Source organism: Gopherus flavomarginatus, chromosome 17, assembly GCF_025201925.1.
Source record: "Gopherus flavomarginatus isolate rGopFla2 chromosome 17, rGopFla2.mat.asm, whole genome shotgun sequence".
Taxonomy (NCBI): Eukaryota; Metazoa; Chordata; order Testudines; family Testudinidae; genus Gopherus; species Gopherus flavomarginatus.
The window spans coordinates 328,143-355,760 of NC_066633.1; the positions used below are offsets into that span (position 1 = coordinate 328,143).

Here is a 27,618-nt window from a genome sequence, read left to right on the forward strand (position 1 = left end):
ACCCCACTCCCAGGCAGGAGCTCAAGGCCAGATTAAAACATCTGAAGAGCCAGATGCGGCCCCTGGGCCTTAGTTTGGGACCCCTGGGGTGGAGTCTAGTTGCTTTTCTCATTTAACATCCTTTCCCCCCCTGTGACTGTGGTCCTAGCCTCATCAAGGGCTATCTTTAATTTCTATTATAAAGCTTCTAAGAATGTTTCACTAACTGAATGATCTGAATGGCTCAATGCTTATTTGGAAAAATTAAGCTGTCTTGTGTGGGACAAATAAACAAGTGTTCCAAGAAACACACATACATTAAGTGTATTTTCACAAGGAAATAAAATGTACCTGACTATGCCTCATAAAGGCAACTGAACAATGTGCATTATAGCATCAAAGAATCCAAGAAATCAGATGTGAAAACCCCAGCAGGCAATCTAGTTCAAATCCTGGCCAATGCAGGGAATGTATTTTCAAAGGCAGGAATTATTTAGGATATATAAGTGGGTATAACTAGAAGTAATGGAATAAAATAAGAAAAAGAAAATTTAGAATGCAAAGTCTTCTTGGCAACAGGACTGGCTTGGCACCAGAACTCTCTCTTCTTTAGGTACTTATATGACAAAAAAACCTGGCCCCCCCCCCAATGACTGTATTATCTGAAAGCCTCTGAAAGGAAGTGGGGGAAGCCCCCAATAAAGCAAGACTGGCCAAAGCACTCATATATCATTGTAATGGAATGATAGAAAGAAATTATGAGAAGATGTACTGTAGTGAACAGTCCTTCTCTACTCCTCGGGAGATGGACTAGAAGTGATTTATTAGTCCTTTATACCTCTGACTCCTATGAATCTTTGAATTAGTCTGTAGTTTTCAGAAGCAGATACCTCAAACATACATGTACAAGCCCCCGCATATTTTCCAAAACCAGCTATATTAATAGTTGTCTCCACTGGTCCCTGCAATGGCAATCAGTGATAATTTCTGTCTGAATTTAAGCACTAAAACACGGTATGCCATTGGTTATGCTTTGGGGCAGTTAAGAGATGGTGATCCTGAGATCGCTTGGGGCATTTCTAAAACAGGTCATCACCACTTTCCTCATTTTGTATTTTAATCTTGAGCCACAGGATCAACATGATCTTCTCTGCTATCTTCCTGCAGTTAGAGGGTTGTCAAAATTTTACTAGCCCAGCTCAGGTGGCTGTAGTCAGATTTACATATTATATTAATATTTCTATTTCCTGCTATCAGGGAACTTTTCAGCAAAACTTGAAGAGTTTCATGTTAAAACTTGGAGTACAGGTGAGGTTCACATGTAATGGATGGTTCTCATGGCTACAACTTTGAGCAAATCTGTATTTTGTCTCTCCTTGGCCTATAAGTAGAGCATTTGGCTTCCTGAAAAGTCTAGGGCTTGATCCTACTTCCATTGAAGTAATAAATTTCACCTTTTTGTTATTTCTATTATTTTACCTGTTTCTTCTGCAAGTAGATGAGCTGTGTATTTCACTTAGGTGTGTGTATGCCCAGTGCACTGGAACTGGAGAAATTTAGAGGGGACAGGAATCCAGTCTTACCTACCACATTGTATGATGCTTGTGAGGTATACAGGTGAATAAGATTTGTGGGAGGGTGTGTTGCATGCTGCTTTGCAGGTGTTCCATATAGTTTACTGAAGGCCTAAGCTAACACCTCTTTGTTGTAAAAAGAATCAGTACAATGCACTATATTCTATCTGACTTAAACAGACAATATGTGAAGAGTATTTCTAGTTTAATTCAGGAAATAAATTATAAAGAAGGACCAAGAAGCCATCCTTTTAACTTCCTTTGCATATTAATATATTTAAAAACCCAAATAAAGCAAGAAACCATGCAGCTTTCATGACAAACATGCTTATGCAATGTCATAGAAGCCCACACCAATCAGCTTCTGAAGCCTGGAAGCCAGATGTATTTATTGGTTGAATCTAAACATTCTTCTCTCCCCTGGCTAAGCACATACAGCTTTTATTAGCTCAATGGGAATTTTGTGCAGAAATGGAAGGAAAAAAGAGACCCAATGAGTTACTTTGTTCATCCAGTGATACTTTTGCAGACAAGATGAATTTGGTTTACTTAAGGAAAATATAGAGTCTCAAATGAGAAATTCATCAATGCATGCTGAGAGAAACAGACCCACCACCTAATTGTACCTGTAGACACAGCTTCGACTTCTGGGAGAATTCCGAATTGGTACCCGCCAGTTAGGCCCCAGCGTGGCATACAGCCGACCCCTGTTTGTAAATTTAAACATGAGTTCTTTTCTAATACCATAAATGCTGTGGTGAACATCCATTCAAAACATATAAGGAATAAAGTGAGAGAGACATATGATACAAATCTCTAAGTAAGACTACAAGGCATCTGTATTTACTCAGAAATGGAAAAGATTTAATTTTCACATTTGCAATAAAAACAAGTATTTCCGACATCTGTAAGAAGTGCAAAATGTTTTTATGGAATATGAATCTTTGTGAATGAACAAACATAGGGAAAGATCCAGGTTGAGGCTAAATACTACACACACAGCTTGCATTTGCTGGCAAAGAATAATTCACAATCTATGGGTTTGTGAATCTGTTTTCCACAGCTCAGAATGTGATATTTTCTTTTACTTGGACTTACTCTCCACTTTTATCTCTAACAAGGAAGGATTATTCCGAGTGTTCATTTTGGGAATACATTATTTAGGAATTTGACTTTTGGTTTCATATTCTTTCCATAATACGAAAACTGACATGAGAAATTCAGGAAACAAACAAACAAAAAAAAAAAAACCAAAAACCCCCAAAACAAACAGTTATAAAGACATTGCAAATAGAATAACAAATTAGGGTTTTTTTGAAATGCCATTTTCTCCCCATTGGACACTGAATTTAGGATTTGCCCATAAATGCTATATAATGGGTTTCATTATTTCAATGATATACATATGATAGGCTGATAACAGGCACAACACCAAAGCAGTTCCTATTGCAGGGACATTTTCCTAAGTGACTTCCGACTAATTCTCCCCAGAGCAGGTTTGCCCTCTTACAGGATTTTTCCCCCCGCATACCTTTCTGGAGCTGACTCTTTAAGTATGGCACAGTCAAGTAGCTATAGCCCTGAAGTGGCGGTTTGGCAAGGGAAGTGGTTTCCCTATCTTCTGTTAATTATCTGATGTGTTTTCCCCAGATTTTTGTTTCTTATTGAGCTAGAGATAGCACACCGTTAAGTCTATTATAGAGGAAAGGAATTAAGTGTATGCTCTATTTTTAATCTGTATTTAGGAAGCTTTAGTCCTATAAGGACTAACGTGATAAAGTATAGCAGTTCTAAACTTAGTCAATGGGTGTTTGTGGCTATAATAAATGTTCTTTAATAGCTCATGCACTGTATTGTTATGTGTGTAGCTAATGCATGCCCTGAAAAAAAAAATAACACTACTGTGCCTGCCCCAACCCCACTGTTTAATCTATGTTGGGACCAGTACAAGTTCAAAAGGGATATTCTAGTGTACGATCTAGAGTATCAAGCTGATGATTCAACATGTTTACGATTCAAAATAAATCAACATTTGGACTGTAAACCAGGTTTTCTCAGACATATGGATTCGCCTTAGATTTATTTCCTCACAAAAGGGAGTCATGCTGTAAACAGAAGCACAGGTAACTCTCCAGAAAATAATTCCCTCTGATGGCAAATAAGAGTAAATGTCCCTTTTCAATATAAAAATATACAGGTATGGATTTAATCAGTAGTTTACAAAAGAATTCATGTACTAAGGCCCAAATTCCTCAGCATCTGCCTGCCATCTAGAATCACAAGAACAATCTGATGTGGGAATCTAAATGGGTCTTTAAACATAGCTTATTATACTTCTGAAAATTGATGTATTAATATTATACATATTCAGTTGCATTGGATTTATTGGAGCATTGTTTAGACATAGGGATTCAGGAAAACGTACACACTCTGGCATTATTTGGCCTGGCACATAAACAAATAAAATTTGGCACTAGTCTCTTTTTATTTATGGTAAGGTTTATTAATAATACTATTTTTAAAGCTTTTAATCCAGCAAGTCCTGCAAACTATAGGGCAATCTCTCCATTGACCCCCAAAGATACGAGGACAAAGCAGATGTTCTACTGCCCTTTCCTGAAACACAGTTTTATTCAGATAGTTCACATGAGGTAGAGTGGGTGGATAGAAGAGGAAAAGAATAAAGTGCTTGCTGAAGGCAAAGTTTCTGATTGATTAATTTACACATTAGTAACATATACAGCCAACATGAGTTCCATTTTTAACATTTCCCATCCTCATTATGATTAGAATCATAAGAATGAGACCTCAGAATTGTAATCTGTGATGAGGCTTGTAAAAAGGCTTTTTATGGATTTACAATATTCAGATCATTCAATGTATTGTATTTTGGTCAACTGAGTAGTTTGCCTAAAGCTACAGATTCACAGACTTCAAGGTCAGAAGAGATCACTGTGACCATCTATTTTTACCTCCCATATCACACAGGTTCCTGCATCAAGCCCAATAACTTCTTGTATTAGAGCATGGTGTTTTAAAAAGATATTCAAACTTGATTTAAAGACTTCAGGTAATGGAGAAGCCCCCATATCCATCAACTAAGTTGTCCCAACGGTTAATTACCCTCACAGTGTCAACAATTTGCCCTTTTTTTAGTTTGAATTTGCCTAGCTTCACCTTCCAGCCATTGGATCTCCTTCTGCTTTTCTCTGCTACATTAAAGACCCTTCAACAATATGGTCCACACAAACCTAAGTTTGATAACAAGGTAGTAATTAAATTATAATTATATGTTCAGATTCTGCCACTGATGTTGAGTAGCAGTTCTGTATTTTGAATAGTCTAAATCCAAAATATGTATTTTTATGATGCATTTCTTTTCAAAATGTTGGTCATTTCTCTTCCTAAGAATTAGTTATCAATGATTTGAGAAGGATCTCCTGATTCAAATTTTTTCCTGTTACTGGAATATCCCTATTTTGGCAATTGTAAGTTTCTTAGCCCCTAAAAACAACGAGCCCCTTAGTGATTTTATGTGGTATTGTGTGAGGAAAAATGAAGACACTGAGTTATAACTCACCTTTCAAGCCCTGAAGACAGCTCCTCACTAAATTCTGAACTTTCACTACTTCCTAGAAAAGGAAGAATATAGATAAGTGAAAAGCTCAAGGAAAATTAAAATTGCAAGAATGTGGAATCACTAGGAAAATTTTGACACAGTACTATGGAAACTGATCACTGAAGCTAGGTCTGAAAGTTCCAATCTTTAGAGATCAGGATAAAATCTGACTTCAGAAATAGATTGCATGCTCCTTCCTGTCACTATGTAGTTCCGATGAATGGGCGGCTGCTACTGATTTTAAATATACAACGTTTAAATATGTCCTTTTGTTTTAATTTTCATGCTGCTGTACTCCTACAGAACTTCAATACTGCAGGAAGACAGAATAAAGTCAGGCCTGTAGAGTGACCTTGGATTATTTCTATCCCAACATTTAAAAATTAAAATAAAGCTATTAGAGATGAGAGTCACTGCCTTTTTATCAAGCAACAAAATTTGTAACATGGAGAATATATTAGTCCTGTGTCACTGTTTGGAACCATGTGATGTTAGCTTGATGACATTTACATCAATGGTCTCCTGTCCTCCTCATGTCACTCCTACCTTACCATTGACCCTGGAATAGCCATCTGACTGAAATGCAGCCTCAGCTGTGCAGAAACAGATCTTGTGATAATCTGTCAATGAGTGACTTGCTAATGCTTAGTATAAAGCAGAGTGGGTTGTCTCTCAGTCCTGCATTTACCTCTTGGTTAAGGAGAATTCAGAAGTTTAGTGAAAATCCCAAGCTCTTCTTGGTCAAAAGTACTTCTGGCCTGTCCATCTCCTTTCTACTATGGGGATAGGCTAAATCACATAAGGAAGTGCCTGTGAGGATCCACAGGTCTTAAACCTGGGTCTGCAGTTCCCCAGGCAGCCTTTGCATTCTGGCTGCCACCTGGTACCCTGCTAGTAGCTAGGGGCTGAGAGACTAATGGAACCCTGGTCCCATCAGAGGTACCACCCACGGGTGTCCTGACTGGAGGCTCATGCTCTCTGATTGGTTCAGCTGCACTATTTAAACCAGAAGGAGGCCCAGGAAGTGGTCTCTGCAACAGGGTGAATTCCTGGCTGGCTGCTACATCAGAGCCTGCCTTTTCACTTGACTACTAAGCCCTGCTTTTCTGACTTGTCCCTGGATCCTGCTTCCTTGTCCTGTTCCTGATCCCTGACCCTGGCATCTGACTCCAGCCCTGGCTCGGGACTCCTGACTCCGGCTCTTACCCTGGCTTGATTTATGACTCTGACTCTGGCGCTGATTCCTGGTCCGACCTCTGATTCTGGCTCCAACCCCTAGCTTGACTCTTGATTCTTGCTCCGACCTCTGACTTAATTCCTGATTACGGTTCCAGCTCTTGGCTTGATTTGGCTATGACCACTAGGTCTGACTACTCAAGCCTGGTTGTGATACTGGCTTTCTGCTGACTACCGTGCAGCTTCTTAGTACTGTTCGAAACATGACTATATTAAACAAGCACTAGTGAACTTTTAGTGCATGGCAGCAGGGTCCACATTTGCCAGTTAGTTTGTGACACACTAGTGCGTGCTAGAATTTACACCCCTCTGGTGTGGACTAATGCAGTGTAGATAAGTCCATAGTCACACCTTTATGCCCATAACACCCTGCTTCCACCAGAATCCTTCTTCTGTAGAACCCTATTGAAGCACTTGTCTCACACAGGCCAGACTTACTGGCCCTGTGTTACTCCTGGGGGAATTTTGCACCACTGGCAGAATTCATATCCCACACAGATGTTTTTGCTTCCCTGCAGAAAAATGACTTTCTGAGGGGGAAGCAAAGGAAGCTGCAAGAGTAGTCACGCACCATTCCCGAGCAGCGCAGGTACAACCTTTCAGGCACCCAAAGCAGCCGGCAGAGAGGTAAATCACCATGGGGCTAGGGACACCCTAGCCAGTGGCTTCTACCCTGAGCCGGGATCAGCGGCTAGTCCCGGCTGTGCTGGAGGCAGGAGAGGATGGGACCTTCCTCTTCCCCTACAAGGAGTGGCTAGGCCTGTGTCAGACCCACCTCCAGAAACCTCCCCCAGCTGCAGGAAGCTTAGCATCCTCCCCTGCTGCCTGCCCCTATCACTCTTCAGCTGTGGGAGGAGGGGTCACTATACAGGGAGCTGCTCCCCCATCCACCCTACCCCTGTGCATCCAGACCTCCCATACCCAGACACCCCTGCAAGCTCCACCAGGTACATCCAGAATCCCCCTATCCCTCCATACCTGAACCCCACCCCACTGAACCTCAACCCCTGCATCTGGAGCCCTCCTGCACCCAGACCCCCACCTCTGGACCCCAACCCTTCACACATACAGACAGCCCCTCACTGAGCTCCCTGTACTCAAACCCCCACCTTGATGCAGCACCCCCTGCACCACCCTGAGCTTCCACATCCAGACCTCCACACCACTGACCGCCAACTAGCTGCAACCAGACCCTACCCCACCAAGCCCACTCCCCCAGCACCCAGACCCCTCCGCTGAGCCCCAAGAACCTTCATCTGGAAACTCCTGCAGAGTCCCATTGCCCCTGTACCTGGAACCCCGAAACAAGCCCTGTGCATCCAGATCCCCCCACACCTAGCCCCCCACCCACTGAGCTGCCTGCACCCAGATTGTCCCACACAGAATCCTCTTACCCACACCTGAATCCCCCCACACCTAGCCCCCCACCCACTGAGCTGCCTGCACCCAGATTGTCCCACACAGAATCCTCTTACCCCACACCTGAATCCCCCCACACTGATCCCCTCCACACTTGGATCCTGCCTGGCTGAGCGTGCCTGCCCACAACTGGTGTGCCTAGCACAGAGGGGCAGGGCCCCAGGATGTTTCTGGGACAGGCCCAGGCCTCGTCCTGTGTCAGGGCTGGGTGCAGCCTCACCACTGAGTCCGTGTCTTGGGCGTTGCAGGGTGATCTTCCTCCGTTGTGCAGCTAGTGGCCTGTGCTCCCCACTGCCATGCTGGAGCCTCTGCATTTATTTATTGACAAATACAACTTGCAGAATTTTAAAATATTGTGCACAGAATTTTTAATTTTTTTGGCGCAGAATTTTTAAATGTTTTGGTGCAGAATGCCCTCAGGAGTATTACTATGTGATATGCTAGCAGCTGCTAGTAAGATGGCAAGAGTAAGGTAAATTAAATTTCGAAGATTCAGCCTCTGGCTGAAACGATGTAGATTTCATATTTGATTTAATCACAAGGCATCTTGACATGTTAGTCTGGGAAGGAACCTGTCAGCCTTAACTTTAAGGCCAATTTGATTTTGCAAGCAGCATAACAATGACATTTTCATGAGGAATACACCAGTGAATGAAAAAGTTAATCTTTTTTGTTTCAGCTTTACTTTACAACAAACCAGAACTGGGACAAATGTCAGAAGGATCAGGTGACTAATTTAAATGACCCTATTGCACAGTTCTGCCTTTAGAATGGACATTTGTTTCAGATTAATTTCCTCAAAACTGCAGATTGAAAACCCCAATCTCTCCTATCTTGAATAAGTTACTTTGATTTTCTTCCATCTAGACTTGAGCTACAGTAAACCAGTGAAAGACTAGACAAGGTTTTATGGCTCTAATTATTGACAGTAAGCTTCTTTAAACAGTTCCTACATCCTTAAAAGCATCTTGCACTAATGCTCTTCTTTCTTTTTACTAAAAAAAAGAACAAGAAGTACTTGTTGTACTTTAGAGACTAACATTTATATAAGCATAAGCTTTCGTGGGCTAAAACCCACTTCATCAGATGCATGCAGTGGAAAATACAGTAGGAAGATATATATACACAGAGGACATGAAAAAATGGGTGTTGCCATACTAACTAAAATGAGAGTAATCAATTAAGGTGGTCTATTATTAGCAGGAGAAAAAAAACTTTTGTAGCGATAATCAGGATGGCCCATTTTCAACAGCTGACAAGAAGGTGTGAATAACAGTAGGGGGAAAAATTAGCTTGGGGAAATAGGTTTTATTCTGTGTAATGACCCATCCACTCCCAGTCTTTATTCAAGCCTAATGTAATGGTGTCCAGTTTGAAAATTAATTCCAATTCTGCAGTCTCGCGTTGGAGTTTTTGAAGGTTTTTTGTTGGAGTATTGCCAAAGTCACAATACTCCAACAAAAAAACTTCTAAGGTGCCACAAGGCCTCCTCGCTCTTTTTGCTGATACAGACTAACACGGCTACCACTCTGAAACCTTTCTTTTTACTGTGGTTTGCTCAGGTTACTCTGCTTCCTATCTGTTCCTGGTAATGCCTTCCTTATAGGAGAATCCCCAGGCCACCCTCACTTTACACTAATACAGGTTAAAAACATGGGTCTTGTGCAAAAATAGCTCTCACATTTATTCTCATTTCATTAGTGAACTTTTTGGTGGTAAAAAGTGCTGGTTTGACATCCCATATATCTACAGCATGGACACTGGCAGAACTTCCCCCAGACCCTCTCTATCTTGTTCTAGCAAGACAATCTCTAGCAGGAGAGAATAAATCTGTGTGGATGAGTTGAGCTAAGTGGCACAAAAACTGAGTGGGTTCACAAGGCCTCTGGGCAGTTGAGAGGTGGTTCCAATCTACTTCCTCCCAAAAAAGTGACCAATCTTTTTTTAGAAGCTAAACAATCTTTCTGCTTCTGTAGTTATAGGTGCCACTGCATACTTCAAAGGAGCAGACATAGACAAGCAGAGAATTCAGCAAGCCGTAGAGTTCTTACCTATGGAAATTCCATTGGTGAAAACGGAGTTTAGAGTGTGGTTTCTGACAGGACTGTGGGATTCTAGGACACTGTCATCCAGCAGGTGGCGTGGCTTCTCTGTTGGAAATGTTGCACTTTTACTTTCAACCACACTGAACTGACACATCATACTGGAAAATTGGGAAAGAAAAAGCAAAAGCTCTCACGTAATCTGATAACATCCATTCACTCCCATTTTTTCCACTCAGACTTTGCCTCACCATACAATGATCATAAATGTCAATAAGTTCTTTAGTAGCATGCAGTTAAATGGGACTTCTCACATTTTCCTACTGCTCGTACATAAGCTGCATAAAAACCTAATCAGGCTTTGGATTTAGTAGTGTGTATGGTTAACCATTGTTGTATTTGTGCAGATGGGAATTTATTACTTTTAATTTATTTGTTCTGACTCCTCGCTGTACAGAGGCTGTGTAATCTAGTGATGAGAAGCATAGATAGAAGACTGCATGCTCTGCAGCTAATTCATTGCTGAATGAATCCTCAGTTAATCTAATCAACTAACACTCTGTGACACTAGACAAGTCACATGAGCTCTCTGCCACAGTCCATCCACTTGTAAAATTGGGTAGATGTAGAAACTTTAATTGAAAAGGAGATGCTGTCACTGATCTGAGCTTTCTCAGTAAATGGTAAAGAGGGAGCCTCTCTCTAACCCATACAATTCAGCTAATACAGTGCAGAAAGGCCACAACTTTTCTGAACAGTAGTGGGTGCCAAAGAGATTGTAATGTTCCTTGGATGGATCATTGAGATGTTAAAAATCAGTTATGCACATCAGACATTCACACAAATCAAAGTGGATAGTATAAGAATGGCACTGAAGTGAGTATTGCCAATTTTTGCTGGCACTAGCAGGAAGCATGGTATCAGTCAAACCAACAGAAATGCGTTAAGACATCTTTCTGGAAAATCCTGAAGCACACAAACTAATGCCTGAATCACTCCTATAGGACTAGAAATGGGAGAGGGGCATAAGAGGAAAACTGTCTGAAATATCTAAGAACTTTCAACTGCTGGATTAATCCCTAATGATGCTTCAACTGACAGAGGCTGAGACAGTGTGGAGCACCCACTTGTTTCCCAGGCTGTGACTCTTCCTGTGTCTTGGTACAGGAGCGGTTGGGAGGCTGGCTGCCACTGAGGCATCAGGACAAGTTGGTCTCCTGCTGAACCTCACAGTTGCTGACACCTCTGATGGACCTAAAAATAGAAAAAAATTAATGCTGAACTGATGCAAAAAACAGAAATTTCAGGGGCTGGTTTTGATTGTTTTCTTTGTTTTTGAGAGGGCTCAGAAATCCAGCAGACTTTCAGAAATAAGGTCTCATGATTAAACAGCCACTACTTAAACTGAATTGTTACAGATCTCAAAAGGCAGCTGCATTTATGAAATAGCATCTCTTGCCTACTGGGTTACACCATCTGTTTCTATAAAGGATCCATCCAGTTAAAGCAAAATGGAAATGGAAGTCATCCTCAAAACATTCCTGCACATATTTTTAATGACAGACTCCCACAAAAAGTCTTGGCCACTTACAACTGTGGGATTTGCCAACACATAACTTGCACGGCCATAAAGTCAGTTTGTGCTTAAGAGGTAAGCAGTAATGTCTAAGAAAACATATGTTCTGAATTTGGTTCGAAACCCCATCCAGCTGTAAACAGTTTGCTCATATTGACTCATAGCATGAATATCTGAGAGAAAGCGGGGACTTTTCATGTAGCTTACAGCCAGACAGATGTGTTATTTCTCAATTATTTGTGATCTTTGGGAATTTAGGAAAGTCTCACTGGAAATTATCCTCCTTCTCATTTCCCAGATTTTATCAGGGTCCATAGTCACGATGGTGACCATGCAAGACTACTCTCATCCCTCCTCCTGAATGCTGTCTGCAAGAGGCTTGCAGCGCTCTTGGCCAGGAAGCAGAGAAAAACATAGTTAGCAACTTCTTATGTCTTTGGAGGTAGGTCACTGCACTTGAGGCTGTTCTTTGTTTCACAGTAAACTGTTTAGTTGTGACTTTAACACTGGTGACAGATTCTAAAGGGATGGCCTTGGAAACAGGCTGCTCAGCTTGTCCCCAGTCCAGGTACAGTTCAGGCAGCACCAGTGTACAATATTCCACAGAGAACACTTCTTGAGGGTTTGAGGAGAGCTTAGCATATGTGGCCTTTCTGCTGAAATGGCCCCTGGGGGCCAACTGTAATGGAAATTCTGTGATATGAAAAGCCATGTCTAACTGACCAAACCTCCCCCTCTCCTCACCCCAAGTTTACAGCTGAGATGTCTTTTTGGTTTGGAGGAAAAACTTCTGGATGCCTGTATGTGCTGGAAATAAATAGGTGCCTTCAGCACCCGTACAGAGGAGCTTTGGTTTAAAATGCTCCTAAATTGAGGCAGAGGAACATTCCACTGCATAGTGTAAGAGTTGGGTTTGGAAAAAGGCTAATATCAGGAACAGCTGGGCATCTGCAACACAGACCAAACACCATGAACAGGACAGGCATAGGATTTGTTCCACAACAGTTTCTCCTGCTTTGGCCTGAGAGCTCATGGTGCAGACTGTAGTGAGTCAAAGAGCAGTTGCTTCCTCAAAAAAGAACAGTGCATCCATTAATAACAGGGAGCTGCTAACTGGAAAAGAGTTGATATAAAATAGATCCAGGACTTTTTACTGTCCAGTCCAGCTGTCAGCCTGGAGTTTTACTTTTTTATTTTAGATAGACCTTGGTGAAAGACTATTTATATTGTAATTTCTCCATACTATAGGCTCAAAGATGTCACCATGAGCTATGCATCACTAAAACATGGGGTGGGACTCTGCTGGGTGGGTGTGCACTGAGGGGGCATGCCAGGGCTAACAGCACCAGCCGCCCAGGGTCTGCTGAGCAGCAGCTGCTCCAGCCGCCTGGGGACTGCTGCCAGGGACCGCCAGCACTGGCTGCTCCAGCCGCTTGGGGACTGCCAGCTCCGGTCGCTGCTGAGGGCCACCAGCAGCAGCTGCTCTGGCCACCCTAGGGACCACCAGCAGCCTGGACCACCTGAGCAGAGGCTAGGGAGGCTGGTCCCATGCTGCTCCAGCAGCAGCCGGTGCAGCTGGCTGCAGGGCCACCCAAGTGGTTGGCTGCAGAGCCACTCTAGCAGCCTCAGGTGTGGCTGTCTCTGGGGCCACCTGAGCAGCAGGCCCCGGAGCCAGCTACTTGGGCAGCCCTAGGGTGACCAGATGTCCTGATTTTATAGGGACAGTCCTGATATTTAGGGCTTTTTCTTATATAGGCTCCTTTTACCCCCCAGCCCTGTCCCGATTTTTCACACTTGCTGTCTGGTCACCCTAGGTGCTGTCTGTCTGGTCGCCACACTAGCTGCTGCAGAAGTCACGGAGGTTGTGAAAAGTCACGGAATCCGTGACTTCTGCAACCCCCATGACACACAAGGAGCCCTAATTATAATTCCTTTTGAGGAGACTAAAAGAGCTCTTGGATCGAGCAGATATTATGACACCAAAACACTAAAAACTAAACCTGGTTAAAAAAAATGGTGAACCCTTCTTAATGTATACAAGAGGAGTGGATAACTCAGATTGGGGATAGGTTATGAGGCCTTTCACCTCTAAAGCACTTGTTCCAATCAGACTCATCAGGAATAGCTGGCTTGTTGGGGAGGGTGAAAGCAGAAGGGGGATATGGGGCCTGTCATCTTAGGGCACCAGTTCAAATCTGACCATCTCATAGTGACTGACAGTCGTTGCTATTTCATCTGTCTTGTGAACATAAGAATATAAGAATGGCCACACTGGGTCAGACCAAAGGTCCATCCAGCTCAATATCCTGTCTGCCGACAGTAGCCAACGCCAGGTGTCCCAGAGGGAGTGAACCTAACAGGTAATGATCAAGTGATCTCTCTCCTGCCATCCATCTCCACCCTCTGAAAACAGAGTCTAGGGACACCATTCCTTACCCATCCTGGTTAATAGCCATTAATGGACTTAACCTCCATGAATTTATCTAGTTCTCTTTTAAACCCTGTTATAGTTCTAGCCTTCACAACCTCCTCAGGCAAGGAGTTCCACAGGTTGACTGTGCGCTGTGTGAAGAACTTCCTTTTATTTGTTTTAAACCTGCTGCCCATTAATTTCATTTGGTGACCCCTAGTTCTTGTATTATGGGAACAAGTAAATAACTTTTCCTTATTCACTTTTTCCACACCACTCATGATTTTATATACCTCTATCATATCCCCCCCAGTCTCCTCTTGTCCAAGCTGAAAAGTCCTAGCCTCTTTAATCTCTCCTCACATGGGACCCGTTCCAAACGCCTAATCATTTCAGTTGCCCTTCTCTGAACCTTTTCTAATGCCAGTATATCTTTTTTGAGAGGAGACCATCACATCTGTACACAGTATTCAAGATGTGGGTGTGCCATGGATTTTTATAAGGGCAACAAGATGTTCTCCATCTTATTCGCTATCACCTTTGTAATGATTCCTAACATCCTGTTTGCTTTTTTGACTGCCACTGCACACTGCATGGACGTCTTCAGAGAACTATCCACGATGACTCCAAGATCTCTTTCCTGATTAGTTGTAGCTAAATTAGCCCCCATCATATTGTACGTATGGTTGGGGTTATTTTTTCCAATGTGCATTACTTTACATTTATCCACATTAAATTTCATTTGCCATTTTGTTGCCCAATCACTTCATTTTGTGAGATCTTTTTGAAGTTTGTCACAGTCTGTGTTGGTCTTAACTATCTTGAGCAGTTTAATATCATCTGCAAACTTTGCCACCTTGCTGTTTACCCCTTTCTCCAGATCATTTATGAATAAGTTGAATAGGATTGGTCCTAGGTCTGATCCTGGAGGAACAGCACCAGTTACCCTTCTCCATTCTGAAAATTTACCATTTATTCCTACCATCGTTCCCTGTCTTTCAGCGAGTTCTCAATCCAGGAAAGGATCTTCTTTCTTATCCCATGACAACTTAATTTACATAAGAGCCTTTGGTGAGGGACCCTGTCAATGGCTTTCTGGAAATCTAAGTACACTATGTCCACTGAATCCCCCTTGTCCACATGTTTGTTGACCCCTTCAAAGAACTCTAATAGATTAGTAAGATATGATTTCCCTTTACAGAAACCATATTGACTTTTGCCCAACAATTTATTTTCTTCTATGTGTCTGACAATTTTATTCTTTACTATTGTTTCAACTAATTTGTCCAGTACTGACGTTAGACTTACCAGTCTGTAATTGCCGGGATCACCTCTAGAGCCCTTTTTAAGTATTGGCGTTACATTAGCTATCTTCCAGTCATTGGGTACAGAAGCTGATTTAAAGGACAGGTTACAAACCATAGTTAATAGTTCCTCAATTTCACATTTGAGTTCTTTCAGAACTCTTGGGTGAATGCCATCTGGTGAAAGGAGGTTATTGTCTAATTCCAGTGCCTAATGAACTGGTCCATATCACAACTGATCTCCCTAATGGTAGTATCTGTAGTGAGACTACTGAATGAACAGGAAACAGGTTATCCTGAGAGGTAAGATAGGGTGGGGAAGCTTGTATGGCTGCTGACAGTGCTGTAACTATTCGATGGATGAATAGAGAATTTCAGTCCCCCACACTAAATTCAGTCAAATTTAAAAGAAAGTAATGCATATTTCATCAAACTGTCCAGGATGCTGAGCAGAGACAGGACCCAGAAAATGCAGTTTCTTCTCCCTACAGGAAATTCCTGCTCTTCTTTTAGGAGGGGACTGACACCTCGTTAGTAGATTATTTATAGTTTCTTTTGGGGGGAGGTGGGTAAGTAGAAGTGATTCCTTTTAAATGAAACCCAAAAACTATTACTTTTTGTGTTTGCTGTAATTAATAAGGGTCGGAACACTATTACACTACAAGACACACGTTCATATTGGCATGCTTCTTCCTTTATACTGTGTGGCTCGAAAGGCAACATTTGAGAATCAAATGCACATATTGACTTGCCTTCTGGTATTTTATTCCTTTACATACAGAAAAAAATTGGAAATTTCCACATAAAACCCATAGAAGTCCTGTTATTAATTTCTGCAGTCATTCACAATGTACAGACTGAATGTAATCAAAGATACAAAGCCAAGATCAGTTAAATTAACTATCAAACAACTATATAAATTCCCTGTCTGAATATGAGTTTTTCTCTTATTTATTATTTAGAAGTAATGCTTTGAGAGACGCTTTCTTCAAACATTAGTGGACCCTATTACATTCCATTATTGACATAAATAATTTGAGGATGATCAACTAGAAATATCCAGTGAAAGTAATACTGCAGGCCCTGCTTTATTGCCTGGTACAAAAAACTTCTATAATGAAGATGATTATGAATATCTGTCAAACCAATATGGGTGCTGTTCACTGTACTCTAATCCCTCAGATGTTCAGTCAACTGGAGCTCATTTCAGGATTACTATACTTGTATGAAATACCTGGGTGTCTACTTGTAACTGAATATAGTTAGCATCTAGTAATTTGATCCATTTTTGTCAATCATTTTAATCCTCTACAGACCATAGTTGTCTTACTGCAATGAAACTGTCTGGTGCTTTTTAGCGTACCGGTAAAAGCTACTTATACAGTACAAGCATTTAGATTAGAAAGTAATATTGGATTGGGAACCTGTTTTTGAGCAGTCTCTTCATTTGATTTGTTTATTTTTCAATAAATTATTAGAAATAATTCTTGAAAGAATAGAACATGTTATGAATTAATGTTAAATTGCTACTGTTAATGAAATTTTGCACTGAACTTGTAAACAATTATCCTTAGTTGTCATCCATAAATGGCTAGGACCTCCATTTAACATCCTATTTTACAGATGACCCCTCCAGCAACATAGTACACCCTGGCATAATGCTGGAACACTGAGGTCAGTATTGACTTGGAAGAAAAGATATTCCCTACTGAATCACCAACATCAATTTCTGCAGAATCTGGCTTTTTCCTAGATTTTGCAGAACAGAATGCATCAGCTCTAAATTGATTCCAAATACAGATTAGTAATGATACATACATACAAATAAAAAAACAAACAAAAAACTGAAAGAGTTCACCAAGACATTTCTAAGCTTTTAAGCCAAAAACAGCCCATAAAACGTTTATGGCATACAGTTAAAACTTGAACCCAATTTAACCCAGTGAAAATCCATATCTTAAGATGCCATTTTTGACTCAGCTCCAGAAATCAATGCACCCAACATTTATTTTATCCAGTACTGTTGTAACACAGGGCTTTGTAACTGGAAGAAAATTTCCCCAGGAAAGGTCTGCAACTGTGGATCCATGAATTATTCAGTTAAATCTCACCAGCATTGTATCAATCAACAAAGCTTGGTCTTGTGAATAAAAGTCCGAATCAATGCAGAGCCCAGAAGCTGCACACATTCACTGCACACGTAGATCAGCTGCATTATGCATTTAAATGGTAAAAGCAGCTAAAAAAATCATATCCACTGTATGACAGCATACTTATACTATACAAAGACACTTTTGAACCTTAACTCCATGAAAACAAAACCAATTTTTCACTGGAAGACTCAAATCCACTTTGTGCCAGTGAAGGTTAAACCGCTGCTAAATTCAAGCTTTCCAATTTCAGCTGTTGATATTAGTGCTATTTTAAAAAATTACAATTATATTTTTATAATGTGGAAAATATATATTTTTTACCCCAAAGGAGGAAATATTTGTATTTGCTCCAACTTTCAAAAAATGTCACCTTCAGGCAGACACAAGGCTTGTGACAGTTAACGAAAGTTTCAAGAGAAGGAAAACGGCTGGCTATAATGATAATAATACTCATGCAACCTATAGCGCTCCAGCTATAATAATGCCTGCACACAGGAGTAAGCTGTCAGACTTGTACGTGACTATTAAGAGTCTCAGTTCCCTAATGCTGACCATGAGAAGTGAATCATTCTTCAGTGGAGAACTCAAGGATTTGGCTGCACAACTCTTACTAATAGTAAAGAGGGGCTTAAGTTATCCTTTGAAAACAGAGCCCATTGGCCCAACTCTTATTTTCATACATGTGGACGGGTGTTCTTCACAGTGAATTTTGCAACACAGTTGCTTTTTTAGCATATGTGCAATCAGAGATGAATGCCTATGAATAGAGCCCTACGTGGATACAAAATTTGTATCTGCATCTGATCCACGATCCGCAAATATGGTCTGATATCCACATCCAGATGCAGATATCCCTGGATATAAAGTGAATATCCACAGATTTGCAGGGCTCTATCTCTGAATTTTACATCAAAATTAGTCCATTATTATTAATCTGTATTTCAGTAGTGCATAAGCGGTTCCAACCCCATTGTGCTAGCCATTGTAGAAATACATCATAAAGAGATTTTCCATCAGAAAGGGTCAAGGTGCTTTTTTGAAACTGACAACATGGTTGCTTTTCAACATATCATTTAAGAGCCCTAACAACAGTGCTTCCATAGAAATAACAGTGAATTTCACCATTGACAAGGGGAGCAGAGCAGACTACTGATTTGAATGTGGTATCACCCCAACCTGAAAGAACTTTGCTGTTTTGCCTAACCTTCAAACATGACTCTATCCGTTATTCTAATCTAGTGATTAGATTACTCTCATGTGGAGGTTTGACCAATATAATCTGTTGCTTTGTTCTTCTGAAACATTTTTTTTTTCTTCCGTGCAAATTAAAAAATAGTCTTTGGAATCCGGGGGGTGGGGGGGAAGCAACCAAAAAATCTTGGGTTTGGTTGAAAAAAAAATCTGTTGTTCAACATTACCCCCAGCAAGAGACTACTCTGTAAAAAGAATAAAGCTCATATAATTTATTAGGTTTTATTTCAGAGTGTAGACTGCTATCCCAGACCCTGCTTGGTGTGTTGCAAATGCCTAGCCTTGTTGCTCAACAGTAAAGTTCCAGTCTCTAAATTCAGTTGAGATCAAGTGATTTTTGGTGTTTTTTTCCATTAAATGAGATCATCTGCTACTGAAAAGTCTCCTATTTATTCTCCTTGGCCCCTATCCTAGTGCATACTGTTACCATGATTGCTATTCTATCATTATGGCTTTCAGGGAGACAAAGCACTTTTAGCAGGATTTTCCAGTCACCTGGCATGGAGAAAGGCAAATTTGGTTTTCATTATTTCTCAACATCATTGTCAAGACTATGCTGACATGTACAAGAAAATAATGTATAAAACTATCAAAACATTATTAAAAAAAACTGTTCACATTGTGTAACTTGAGAAACACAGAAGAATGTGATGAGTGCTGTTTAGAGAACTGTGGCAAGAGCATTTGGAAAAGTTTACCACATATCTTTAATATCCCAGAGGATTATACTGTTTTTTCCTTTGCATAATTTTTCCATGAATAATCTTCCAAATGTTATAAATGAATGTTGCTTTTACAACCTTTTATTAAAACACAGGAACACATACAGTCTCTAGAGGTTAAAAAAAAAGTTATAGTCCATTAATTTTCTTCTTAAAAAAAGTATCAACAAATAAACTAGTAAAAAATGTTCAGAGAGAAGCATGAAAGGTGAGCTATTCACCATTGGCTAGGATAACAGAAAGAATACCAGAGACTTTTCAGGGAGATAATTTTCAACTTTCATGCTCCTCTGTATATTTTCTCCTAATTTATTTGTTGATTTTTGTTTGAGGAGAAAATTAATGAACTATTTTTTTTTAACTCTAGAGACTATGTGTGTTCACATATGTGTGTGTAAGAAATAAAACTGATATTCACCAACTCTGTTTGCTAAAACTTACTGTTGACATTCAAAGCCACAGGGGCCTAGGAAAAACTTGCCAGTATGAATTTACTGTTTAGGTTTGGGTTACAGTTGAAACTTTCAAATAACGTAACTACCTACAAAACAGACTACAAGTAAGAACTTCAAAGAAGAAATCTATCTGACTGGGGAAAACATCAAAGTTGGCACAAGAAGGGTTAACTCTTGAACTGTAGCTACTGCAAAAGATTAGTTCTTCAAGTGCTTGCTCATATAGATTCCAATTCGGTGTGCAAGCGCCGCGTGCACGATTGTTGGAGAATTTTTACCCTAGCAACACCCAGTGGGTCGGCTGTGGAGTCCTGGAGTGGCACCTTAATGGCACTGGATATATACCCCAGCCGACCCAGCGCAGAATGGGTGGGTTCTTCACACGGAGGAAAAGGGATATTCTCTCCAGTTTTCTTTCTCCCCCCCTCCCCATCCTCCCTCCCCATCCCTCTTCAGGGACCCTCTCACGAGCAACTCCTTATACAGGAGGTCCAAACGCTCCTGTCCTTGGGAGGGATCGAGGAGGTTCCAAGGGAGCTAAGGAGCAGGGGTTTTTACTCCCGCTACTTCCTAATCCCCCAGGCCAAGGGTGGGCTTCGACCCATCCTAGATCTGCGCGGACTCAACAAATTCATGGTAAAGTTGAATTTCCACATGGTTTTACTGGGGACCATTATTCCTTCACTGGATCCTCAGGACTGGTACGCCGCTCTCGACATGAAGGACACGTACTTCCACATAGTGATTTACCCGCCGCACAGGCGCTTCCTCCGCTTTGTGGTCAATCATGAACACTATCAATTTACTGTCCTTCCCTTCAGCCTGTCCACGGCCCCCAGGGTGTTCACCAAGTGTATGGCCATCGTGGCAGCCTACCTTCTTCGTCAATGAATCCAGGTGTTTCCTTATCTCGACAACTGGCTCATTTGAGGCGAAACCAAGGACCAAGTTCAATCCTATGTTCGATTTGCCGTAAGCACGTTCCTCCAGCTGGGTCTCCTGCTCAACAACGGAAAGTCGATTCTGGAACCAACCCAGAGAATAGAATTTATTGGGGTCCTGGATCCAGACTTGCCCGCGCTCTCCTGCCGGCCGCACGCTTTCAGTCGATGGCAAGCATCATTGGTGAGCATAATTGGCAGCCTCCTAAACTTTCTCACTTCCATGGTAAAGACGTGCCTCAGCCTTCTGGGGCACATGGCTTCGTCCACTAACATAACCAGGCATGCCAGACTTCAGCTTCGCATGCTTCAGGCCTGGTTATCAACAGTTTATCAACCAGGTCGAGACAGCCTGAGTATGGTAGTCACTGTCCCGGAATCGGTTTTGACTTGCCTCCATTGGTGACTGGACCCCATGCTGGTGTGCGACGGAGTACCATTTCACATCCCACAACCTTCCTTGTACCTGGTCACAGGCGCATCATCTCTGGGATGGGGTGCCCACCTCGGGGAGCTTCAAACACAGGGCCTGTGGACCACATCCTAGCTGACTCTGCATATCAATGTACAGGAACTGATGGCAATACGCCTACTGTGTCAAGCATTTTGCAAGCACCTACATGACCATTGTGTTGCACTCCTCACAGACAACACCACGGTCATGTTCTACATCAACAAGCAAGGAGGAGCCTGGTCGTCCCCCATTATGCCAGGAGGCCATTCGCCTGTGGGAGTTCTGCATAGTCCACTCACTACATCTGATGGCGTCATTTCTCCCAAGGGTCCAGAACATGCTGGCAGACTGCCTCAACAGGTCCTTACAGCCTCACAAGAGGTCGATTCTTCCAGATATCATCCACTCCATCTTCCTGAGGTGGGGGTTTCTCCAGGTCCACCTATTCGCCTCACGCAACAATCGGAAGGGCCAAGTGTTCTGTTCTCTCCAGGGGCGCTCTCAGGGTTCTCTATCAGACGCTTTCCTACTTCTGTGGAAAGACCAACTTTTCTATGCCTTCCCTCCATTCCCATTGGTGCACAGGGTCATACTCAAGCTGTGCAGGGACAAGGCATGCATGATTCTGGTCGCCCCAGCATGGGCCAGGCAGCACTGGTACATCACACTCCTGGAGTTGTCGGTAAAGCCTCCGATCACGCTCCCACTGTGGCTGAACCTGATCTCACAGGACCACGGACGGCTCTGTCACCCCGACCTGCAATCGCTCCACCTTACAGCGTGGATGCTGCATGGCTAACTCAATCAGAGTTACTCTGCTCACAATCAGTGCAGCAGGTTCTGTTAGACAGCAAGAAACCCTTGACTCAAGCCACGTACCTGGCTAAATGGAGGCGTTTCTCCTGTTGGTGCAAGCAGCGTGACACACCCCTGTTGCAGGCATTGATACCTCTCATCCTAGACTATCTCCTATCCCTAAAGCAGCAGGGCCTGGTGGTGATATCTGTCAGAGTGCACCTGGCAGCCATCTTGGCTTTCCATCCAGGAGAACGTGCTTCCTCCGTCTTCTCCAACATTACATTTCTGAAGGATTTAGATCGCCTCTACCCACAAGTGCGACAACCGGTTCTGGCATGGGACCTTAACCTGGTCCTCTTCAGGCTCACAGGACCCCTGTTCTAGCCAATGGCCACCTGCTCACTCCTTTATCTGTCTTGGAAGACAGCCTTCCTTGTAGCCATCACTTCAGTGAGATGCGTATCTGAAATCAGAGCTCTCACGTCGGAAATCAGAGCTCTCACGTTGGAGCCGCTGTATACTGCTTTCCATAAAGGTAAGGTGCAGCTTCGCCCCCACCCTGCCTTTCTCCCCAAGGTGGTATCAGTATTTCATGTGAATCAGGACATTTTTCTCCCGGTCCTTCATCCGAAGCCGCACGCTATGCAGCAGGATCGACGTATGCACTCTCTGTACGTTCGTAGGGCCCTCGCATTCTATATCAAGCGTACTAAGCCGTTTAGGAAAATGACCCAGCTCTTCGTTGCAGTGGCCGACCGGATGAAAGGCCTACTGGTCTCCTCACAATGCATCTCCTCTTGGATCACGGCCTGTATCCGTGCTTGCTATGACTTGGCCGGTGTCCCGACCTCATGCCTCACCATCCACTCCATGAGGGCCCAAGCCTCATCGGCCGCTTTCCTGGCCCAGGTTCCAATTCACAAGATCTGTAGAGCTGCTGTTTGATCATTGGTACATACCTTTGCCGCTCACTACGCATTAGTTCAGCAGTCTAGAGACGATGACACATTTGGTTCAGCGGTTCTGCACTCAGCAATGTCTCACTCTGACCCCACCGCCTAGGTAATGCTTGGGAGTCACTTAACTGGAATCGATATGAGCAAGCACTCCAAGAAAAAATGGTTACTCACCTTTGTAACTGTTGTTCTTTGAGATCTGTTGCTCATATCCATTCCAAACCCGCCCTCCTTCCCCTCTGTTGGAGTAGCAGGCAAGAAGAAACTGAGGGGGCGCTGGGTCAGCTGGGGTATATATCCAGCTCCATTAAGGCACCACTCCAGGGGGCTCCACAGCTGACCCACTAGGTGTTGCTAGGGTAAAAATTCTCAGATGATCATGCACGCAGCGCACGCACACCTAATTGGAATGGATATGAGCAACACATCTTGAAGAACACCAGTTGCAAAGGTGAGTAACTGTTTTTTTCCCTTTTAATTTAGGAAATACTAAAACACTACCAAATCCTGCTAATATAGACGATATACAAAAAGTCAGTAAATTACTCCTGCTGCCTTCTACAGACCAAACTAAGTACAAATTTGTAAAATAAAATGTCATCTTTGGTCAGCCTCATCTTGTCTCATTCATCCTATTAGGCTGCTGCAGACAGCAACCTCAGTCTGAATTTGATGAATTGTAGCATAATTTTTTTTATCTTATGTCATATGTGTGCAGGGAATAAAGAAGGTGCTATTTGCTTTTGCTGTAAGATCCCTTTTATTCTGATAATGGAATTGTTCTGGAGGAATACTGTATAGGATAAAAAGCATAGTAGCTTCAAACCCAAAAGTGGTAAATCATTTGAAAACTTCACTATTTTTTCTCCTTTTTACGTTTAGGAATTGCCATAGAGGATCAGACCACTAGTCCACCTAACCTGGTACTCTCTCTCAGACAGTGGCTAGTCCTAGGTACTCCAGAGAAAGGTGCCTGGACTTAGTGATAATTAAAGTCTTGAGTTTGTTATAACACATCTAGTTTTGATGTCTCAATCTCTAACATTTCCTCATTTAAAAAAAAAATCTGAAATGAGTAATCTGCCCCTGGGTGAAGTGATTGTCCAGTGACTGTGTATATAATGAAGGTTACCCTTATATGCTATCACAAGACATATGCTTCATTGCCATCCTCTCCCTTGACACTAATGTGTTCTTCTGCATCGTCAGCCCATGAAGACTTTGCTGTGACTCTGACCTGGAGGTTTAGGGGTTAGGTGTGACCCCCAAGGTGTGACCCCCAAGACTAGTAGCAGGCAGGATCCAGAATGTCTCACTCTTTCGATAGGTCTGCCCACTGCCCAAAATAAAGAGTATAGCAGTAGGAATACACTACAAACCACCTGACCAGGAGGGTGATTGTGATTGTGAAATGCTCAGGGAGATTAGAAAGGCTAAGAAAACCCAATAACAATGGGGGATTTCACCTATCCCCATATTGACTGGGTACATGACACCTCAGGATGGGATGCAGAGATCAGATTTCTAGACACCATTAATGACTGTTTCTTGGAGCAGTTAGTCCTGGAACACACATGGCGAGAGGCAATTCTTAATTTAGTCCTAAGTAGCACTCAGGATCTGGTCCAAGATGTGAATTTAGCTGAATCACTTGGTAATATCAACATAATTACATTTAACATTCTCATGGGGAAGGAGGAGTAATACAAAATAAACAAAACAACCCACCTCATTAGCATTTAACTACACAAAAATAAGTAGGCCAGTTAATAGAAATTAAAAGGAACAATCACAAGAGTGTAATGCTTGCAAGTGCATGGAAACTTTTTAAAAACACCATAATAAAGACACAAATTATATGTCTATCCCACCACCAGAGCTAAACAACAAAGTAAAAGAGGCAGTTAGAGACCAAAAGACATCTTTGAAAAATTGGAAGTCAAATCCTGCTGAAGACTATGGAAAGAAACATACACTCTGACAAGTCAAATGTAAAAGTATAATTAGGCAGGCCAAAAAAGAATTTGAAGAGCAAATAGCAAAAGACACAAAAACTAACAGCAAATTTTTTAAAGTACATCAGAAGCAGGAAGTGTGCCAATCAGTCAGTGGGGCAACTCGACAATTGAGTTGCTAAAGGAGCACTCAAGGAAGACAAGGCCATTGTGGAAAAGCTAAACAAATTCTTTTTATTGGTCTTCCCTGCAGAGGATCTGAAGGAGATTCCCACACCTGAGCCATTCTTTTTAGGTAACAAATCTGAGGAACTGTCCCAAACTGAAGTGTCAATGGAGGAGTGTAGCGGGGTGGTTACCCGCTCCTTCCCTTTGCAGCTTAAAACAGCCCAGGAGGGGGCTGTAGCTGGAGCCAGAAGCCTGGGCTGATGGCGGGAGTGGCTGCAGCTGGGGGCCACGCCCCAAACTGAGCAATAAGGCTGTATAAGGCGGCCAGGGGAGCCAGAAGCAAAAAGAAAGAGTCTTCCTCTGGCTGTAGAGGGAGAAGGGCCTGGCTGCTGGGAACTAGACAAGGTACCTAGTGTGGAGCAGGGCTGGGGAAAGGCAGTGGAGCTGGGGAGCTCCTGCCTGGAAAGCCCCAGGCTGCGGCCTAGGATTAGGCCAAGAGGTACTGGGGTTGCAGGGTGCAACCCAGGGGTAGGCCAAGGCAGCAGGTCCAAACCCCTTTGCTGATGATAAGTGGCTGATACTGCAGTCTGCCCCAGGGTGTGGGGCTAGACAATGACTGGCAGTAGCCAATATTGAAGCAAAGTGCAGATAGAGGGTGGGGGGTTCCCAGGGAGGGGAAACCCTGAGGAAAAGGGGTTGCTGCCAGGGGGCAGAACCCCATGTAAAAGGGCACCGGGTCCAGGGAGTGACACGGGGGCCAGCCGGAACAGGTGGATTACTGGCCTGCAGAGGGCACTCCGAGCTGGAATTTGAGCTAATTCCCGAAGTAACCAGCAGGAGGCGCCGTGGGGGTGAGGCCGCCCGGTTACAAGGAGGTTTTGGAACAAATTGATAAAAAGTAATAAGTCACCAGGACCAGTTGGTATCCACCCAAAAGTTTTGAAGGAACTCAAAATATGAAATTTCAGAACTACTAACTGTGGTATGTAACCTATTGCTTAAATCACCCTTTTACCAGATGACTGGCAGATCGCTACAGTAACACCAATTTTTAAAAAAGGCACCAGAGACAATCCTGACAATTACAAACCAGTAAGCCTAACTTCAGTACCAGGAAAACTGATTGAAACTATAGTAAACAACAGAATGATCAGACACATAGATGAACACAATATGTTGAGGAAGAGTCAAGGTGGCTTTTGGAAATCATGCTTCACCAATCTACTAGAATTCTTTGAGAGGGTCAACAAACACATGGCCAAGGGTTATCCAGTGGATTTACACTCTACCCTGATATAACGAGACCCAATATAACACAAATTCAGATATAACGCGGTAAAGCAGCGCTGGGGGTGGGAGGGGCTGCACACTCCGGTGGATCAAAGCAAGTTCTATATAACACGGTTTCACCTATAACACAGTAAGATTTTTTGGCTCCTGAGGACAGCGTTATATCAGGGTAGAAGTGTAGTACTTGGACTTTCACAAAGCCTTTGACAGGTCCCTAACCAAAAATTCTTAAGCAAAGTAGGAAGCCACGGGATAAGAGGGAAGGCCAGAGGATCAGTAACTGGTTAAAAGATAGGAGACAAAAGGTAGAAAAAAATGCTCAGTTTTCATGGTGGAGAGACGTAAATAGAGGGGACCCTCCAGGGATCTGTATGAGGGCCAGTGCTGTTCAACATATTCAACACTGATCTGGAAAAAGGGGTATACAGTGAGGTGACAAAGTCTGTAGATGATACAAAATTACTCAAGGTATTTAAGTCCAAAGTGGACTGTGAAGAGTTACAAAGGGATCTCACTAAACTGGGAGACTGGACAACAAAATGGTAGATGAAATTCAGTGTTGATAAATGCAAAGTATTATACATTGGAAAACATAATCATAACTATACACAAAAAATGATTGGGCCTAAATTAGTTGTTAGCACTGAAGAAAGATCTTGCAGTCATTATGGCTAGTTCGCTGGAAACATCTGCTCAATGTGCAACGGCAGTCAAAAAAGCTAACAGAATGTTAGGAACCAGTAAGAAAGGGACAGATAAGACAGGAAATATCATAATGACACTATATAAATCCACGATATGCCCACACCTTGAATACTGTGTGCAGTTTTGGTCATTCCATCTCAAAAAAGTTACATTAGAATTGGAAAAAGTACAGAGAAGGGCAAGAAAAATGATTAAGGGTATGGAACAGCTTCCATATGAGGAGAGATTAAAAAGACCGAGACTGTTCATCTTACAAAAGAGACGATTGAGGGGGATATGCTAGTGATCTATAAAATCTTGAATGATGTGGAGAAAGTGAATAAGGAAGTGTTATTTATTCCTTGACATAACACACAAACCAAGGGGGTCACCCAGTGAAATGAACAGACATCAGGTTTAAAGCAAACATAAGGACATACTTCTTCACACAACGCAGTCAGCCTGTCAAACTCATTGTCAGGGGATGTTGTGAAGGCCAAAAGTATAAATGGGTTCAAAAAAGAATTAGATAAGCTCATGGAGGATAGGTACATCAATGTTTGGCTGATATCTGAGGGGTGATTTACACAGTCTCTCTGAATGGGCCAAAGAGAACAACCTGTGTTGATGTA

At 42.5% G+C, this 27,618-nt stretch overlaps 1 protein-coding gene across 1 annotated transcript in view; it reads right to left on the reverse strand.

Annotated features, from left to right (window-relative positions):
• The window catches only part of RALGPS1 (Ral GEF with PH domain and SH3 binding motif 1), a 356,681-nt gene that overhangs the window by 22,130 nt on the left and 306,933 nt on the right, over positions 1-27,618 (reverse strand). The window contains exons 14-17 of the mRNA XM_050926720.1: positions 10,997-11,123; positions 9,879-10,030; positions 5,134-5,185; positions 2,180-2,260 (exon numbers count right to left, since the gene is read on the reverse strand). Coding sequence (XP_050782677.1) covers positions 2,180-2,260; positions 5,134-5,185; positions 9,879-10,030; positions 10,997-11,123 — 412 coding nt within the window. The remainder of the gene's footprint in view (positions 1-2,179; positions 2,261-5,133; positions 5,186-9,878; positions 10,031-10,996; positions 11,124-27,618) is intronic.